The sequence below is a fragment of the Haliaeetus leucocephalus genome, unplaced genomic scaffold (assembly GCF_000737465.1).
Source record: "Haliaeetus leucocephalus isolate CR32 unplaced genomic scaffold, Haliaeetus_leucocephalus-4.0 Scaffold110, whole genome shotgun sequence".
NCBI classification, from domain to species: domain Eukaryota; kingdom Metazoa; phylum Chordata; class Aves; order Accipitriformes; family Accipitridae; genus Haliaeetus; species Haliaeetus leucocephalus.
Window position 1 is genome coordinate 2,036,846 of NW_010972546.1, and position 4,674 is coordinate 2,041,519.

General features: G+C 62.8%; 2 protein-coding genes across 2 annotated transcripts in view; both read left to right on the forward strand.

Moving 5' to 3' along the window:
* WIPF2 (WAS/WASL interacting protein family, member 2) overlaps positions 1–4,357 on the forward strand; it is a 9,834-nt gene extending 5,477 nt beyond the window's left edge. The window contains 4 exon segments of the mRNA XM_010585565.1: positions 1–225; positions 1,628–1,837; positions 2,008–2,109; positions 3,071–4,357. The exon segment at positions 1–225 is cut by the window's left edge and continues 16 nt beyond it. Of these exon segments, the coding sequence (XP_010583867.1) occupies positions 1–225; positions 1,628–1,837; positions 2,008–2,109; positions 3,071–3,111 (578 nt within the window). The 3' untranslated portion in view covers positions 3,112–4,357.
* CDC6 (cell division cycle 6) overlaps positions 4,330–4,674 on the forward strand; it is a 3,452-nt gene continuing 3,107 nt past the window's right edge. Inside the window, exon 1 of the mRNA XM_010585712.1 lies at positions 4,330–4,373. Coding sequence (XP_010584014.1) covers positions 4,330–4,373 — 44 coding nt within the window. The remainder of the gene's footprint in view (positions 4,374–4,674) is intronic.

Genomic DNA, 4,674 nt, shown 5'->3' on the forward strand with positions numbered 1-4,674 from the left:
CCCCCCCCCCCCCCCCTTATCGGCAACCCCCCGGTGTCCCCAACGGCCCTTCCAGCCCCAGCAATGAGTCCGCCCCAGAGCTGCCGCAGAGACACAACTCCTTGCACAGGAAGACGCCAGGCCCTGTGCGGGGTCTGGCACCGCCACCACCCGCTTCAGCCTCCCCATCTCTCCAGAGCAGTCGTCCCCCTCCGCCGGCCAGAGACCCCCCCAGCCGGGGAGCAGGTAAGAGCCGTTTGCTCTGCTGGACCTGGCTCCTTCGTGCCTGGGAGCAGCCGTGGTGGGTCAGGCTGCGGCCGCTTGCCCATGGGGTCTTTGGTGGCTGGTAGGAGATGCCGGGGGAAGAGTCAGCACCGGGGCACAGCGAGGCTTCTCCTGCACGTGGCAGTCAGTGTAGTGGTTGAGCCAGGGGCAGTAGCTGGGCTGTCACCTTCAATACATGTCCCTGGTCCTGTCCTGTTTATCCAGCTCCTTTCAGGCCTGATGTTGGCAGTGGGTTGTGGCTGGGCAGGTCCTGCCCGTGAGGTCGATGTGTCCTCCTGGGGTGGGAGGTGAAAACGTGGTGGAGCCAGAGCTGTGTATGCTGCAGCTGCTCCCCATAGCTTCCTGAATGTCACCAGGGCAGTGACAAAAAGCTGTGGCAGAGTAGGGAGAAGCCTCTCCCTCGCCGGTGCAGCCAGACACCCTTGCTCAGCCCTTGGGAACCATCCTGCCCCTCTCTGAGCTGGCTTCAGTGCTGCATGGCTCAGAGCGCAGCTGGTGATGAAGGCTGTTGCTGCTGGTGCAGGGCTTTTGGTGTCAGGCACCCATCAAAGGCATGGCTGGGTGAAAACGGCTCGCCGTTCCCCCCACGCACATGGAGCTGGGTGCGAGCGTGTTCCTGCTGCTGGGAGCAGCGATGGCCTCACCCTGGTGCCCCCCCAGTGCGCTCCTGGGCTCTGCGTCCAGACCGCAGCTCCCGCCTGGTCCCCTGCCAAGCCGCTCTGTCCTTCCGGCCCTGCCAGAATCCCTCCTTTGAGTTACGGCTGGGGATCTGCTCTGTTAGTCTGTGTGTAATTAGCCTAATGAGGAGCATGAACTGCCACTGTGCGTCTGTGGGAGGCTGGGCAGGAGTGAGAGGTGGGTCGGAGGGGCCACGGGTCCTGTCACTGCCTCGGTGGCAGTGCCGACGTGGCTTCCCAGCCCCGACAGGCAGCATCTTGCTTCCATGTGGGAGCCGCTACCCTCAAACTCTCGTGTGTGCGGGCTCGTAGCTGTTCCCCGGATCCCCTCTTGTGCAGAGGGTGATCTGAGTCCAGCTGTGTGCTGGTAGTGTGGGGGAGGCTGGAGTAGCCCTGCCGGGTGTGGGTGGTGAGCTGTGGGGGAGAGGGCTGGCCGGTCCCCTCCGCTGCAGCTGATGGGAGGAATGCAGATGTCAGGAGCAAGCAGGAAATCTCTGGGTGCGCGTAGGAGCATCCCTGGACCGGCTGCGCTGGCCGCTGGTGCGGTCTGGCTAAGCAGCTGGCCTGGAAAGCTACCTTGGAGGATGTCCTTGGCCCTGCTGCCGGAGGGAGGGTTTGCCCTGGGGATGCCGTGCCTTGGCAGGCTGCGGTGGGCCATGCCGGTGCTGACCCAGCTCTCCTTGCAGCCCCACCACCCCCTCCGCCAATGCTGCGAAACGGGGGGCGTGATGCCCCTCCGCCCCCGCCCCCCTACAGACTGCACGGCTCCACTGAGCCCCCGAGCCGAGGGAAGCCGCCACCGCCGCCCACGAGGACACCGGCCGGGCCACCACCGCCTCCTCCACCAGTGCGGAATGGGCACCGGGACTCCATCTCCACCGTCAGAGCGTTCCTGGGTGAGCGGGGCCCCAGGCACGGATCTGTGCTCACAGCAGCTGCTGCTCTCCCGGGGGCAGGGGGCTGGAGCTGGGGGAAGCCCCGGTGTGGAGCTGAGTCCTTCTGCTTCAGCTGTGCTTGTCCAGAGCCACCCTCCCTGACCTGCCTGTTTTTCCCCACTTCTCTGCAGATGACTTTGAATCCAAATACTCCTTTCATCCTGTCGAAGACTTCCCAGCCCCAGAAGAATATAAATACTTCCAGAGAATCTACCCCAGCAAAACAAACAGAGGTAAGGGAAGAGGAGGTGTCCCGCTGTCCCGCAGTCCCGCGTGGCCTGGCTCCCCTCCTGCGCTCTCGAGGCTGGCAGGAGGTGACAACAGTGCAGCCGTGGCCACCCGCTGTCCTGTTTGTCCCTGCTCAGGGTGGATTGTGCAGGGGCTGGCAAGAGCTGCCCCGAGCCCCAGGCTCCTGATCCACATCCTTCTCTGTGCAGCAGCGTTGCTCCGGGGCCTGCACACATTCCCTGGGGTGCTGAGCCCTGAAGGCAGCCTGCTGCGCTCGGGGGGCGGGGAGGCCCCGAGGATTTGGGCTGTGCGGATGTCACGTCCTGCCTGCCCCCTCTTTTGCCTGCTGAGCCTGTGTAGAGAAACGCCGCAGGGCTTGTTCCTGCCTGCGCTAAGGGCCTTTGGTGCTGGAGCGGTTACAAAAGCACCCCAGGAGCCGGCCCTGCGGCTGAAGCTGGTGCTGGGCAGGGGCTGGGGGGGTGAAGAGCCCCTGCGTGTCCCAGGACGAGCCCCTCCACAGGGCCCTGAGCAGTGGCATTCGGACCCGGTGCTGCCAGCACAGCGCAAAGTGCCCTTGCTGCGCTGCTGCTGCGCATCAGCCCTGCGGATCCCGGAGGAGACTCCGGGGAGAATGGGATGCTCGTTTATTTTTAGAGCGATGAATGTTTAATGTGGATTTGAAAAGCCCTGAGCTTTCCATGCGTGCTGCAGCGGCTGGTTCGAGTCGCAAATCCCAGGCTCCAGATCTCCGCAGGGAGTACGAGGCGGGGGCAGCTGGCGCGGGGATGTGGAGGAGGGAAAGCAGACGTGCCAGATCCTGCTCTGCAGAGCACCAGGGCGGTGATCCTCCGAACCGGTGCTGGTGGCCGGGGAGCAGCTGGTCCAGTGCGTGCCAGCAGCACGGGGCACGCCGTGCCAGCCATCTCCGTGCAGGTTCTGGTTTCAATGGGCTTTCTTGTCTTTCAGCTACGCGTGGGGCCCCCCCTCTGCCCCCTATCCCCAGGTGAAAGCAGGCTGCACAGGCGGATTGTTCCTGAGCAGAGACACGGACCTCCTTCCCCTTCCTCAGACAGACCCTCCTCACCTCCCTGCCCCCTAGGATCCTGCATGAGAAACTCCCAGCGTCTTTGGTTTTCCCAGCTGCACCAGGACGAGCAGATACCCCCGGCCCAGCTCTCTCCGCCAGCCCACCCTCATCTATGCATCTCCCCCAAGACTCGGTGACCTTGCTGGCAAGCCCAGATGGGTCCTTTCCTCCTCGCTCGTCGCAGATCCTGGGTCGGGCTGGGACCCCGCATCCAGCCACAGCCTGGGAGCCCGGCACGAGGACTTGAGGAAGATGCTGAGCTGTGTGCGGCCGGCTGTCGGGACCAGAGGTGGCTCGGTGCCCGATTCCTCGGGGCTGGGGCGGAGTGAGGGGGCTTGGAGAGGAGCTGGGGTAGGTCTGGAGACAGACACATTGCGTGATCACCGGCTGTGCCGGCGGCGGAGCGAGGGGGAGCTGGGACAGGCCGGCAGAGCCTCGTTACCCTGGCGCAGCTGATTGCTTTTTTGCACAGGAGCCAGCGGAGGAGCGGGGTGGGGGTGGTGAGCGGGACCATCCAGGGAGACCCTGACAGCGCTGGGGGGTGGCTGGGGGGGGGAACCCCCTCCCTGCTCCCGCGGGGCGACATCCCTGATGCCACCCAGCAGCGTCGCACCCCAAAACAGCCGCAGCCAACGGCTTTTCACACTGCTGGGTTTTGATGGGCCGAGGAGGCGCCCGGCGATGGCAGCCCGGCTTTTAACGCTACATTACCAAACTAGAGCATTTTAACGGGAAGACACTAATTATCTGTGGAGGAAGCTGGGGGTGCCGTTACGGTGGGGAGGGGGTCGTTCGTTCTGTTTCTTATGTGGCGGGTGGGGGGGGGCACGGGAAGGGACTTGGGGCCACAGCCCCTGTGCCGGGGGGGGCTCCGGCTGACGTTTTGCCTTACACACTACCCTGTCTGACTGTTGGTACCGGGCTGGTTTCTCTGTATTTACTCGCAGTACCGGGGTGGGCTGGACATTAACCGTAGTTACTGATCTATTTTGTACGTTGTAAAAAGCTTGTACTATAGGAGGAAGGTGGGCTCGCTGCGGGTATACTAAACCCTCCCCTCTAACTGTTTTGGGGTTTGGTTTGGGGGGGTTTTTTTGTTTGTTTGTTTTGTTTTGTTTTGTTTTGTTTTTCTACGAAGATGGAAACTTTCCTTGTTCAGGCTGAAGTGAGGCAGCACGCAGGGTGAGGGACGCTTGGGGTGGGTTTCTCTGGAGGATGAGCCCCCCCCCCCAGTGCTGTCCTTTGGTTTAAATAAAGGTAAAAAAAGGTTCTCCCTGAGCGCTGGCTGCCCCTCCTGGGGGAACGAGGGGCTGTTTTAAGAGGGAACAGAATAAAAACTGAGGAGCTTGAAATTGCATTTAAATAAAAGTAATAAAGATACACAACTCTTCAAAGGCAGTGTCTGGGGGGGTGGCCGGGGAAGGGGGGGGTCCCTAAGCCGCAGGGGTGCTCTGCGCCTCCCTGGGGTCCCCTCCCCTCTTTT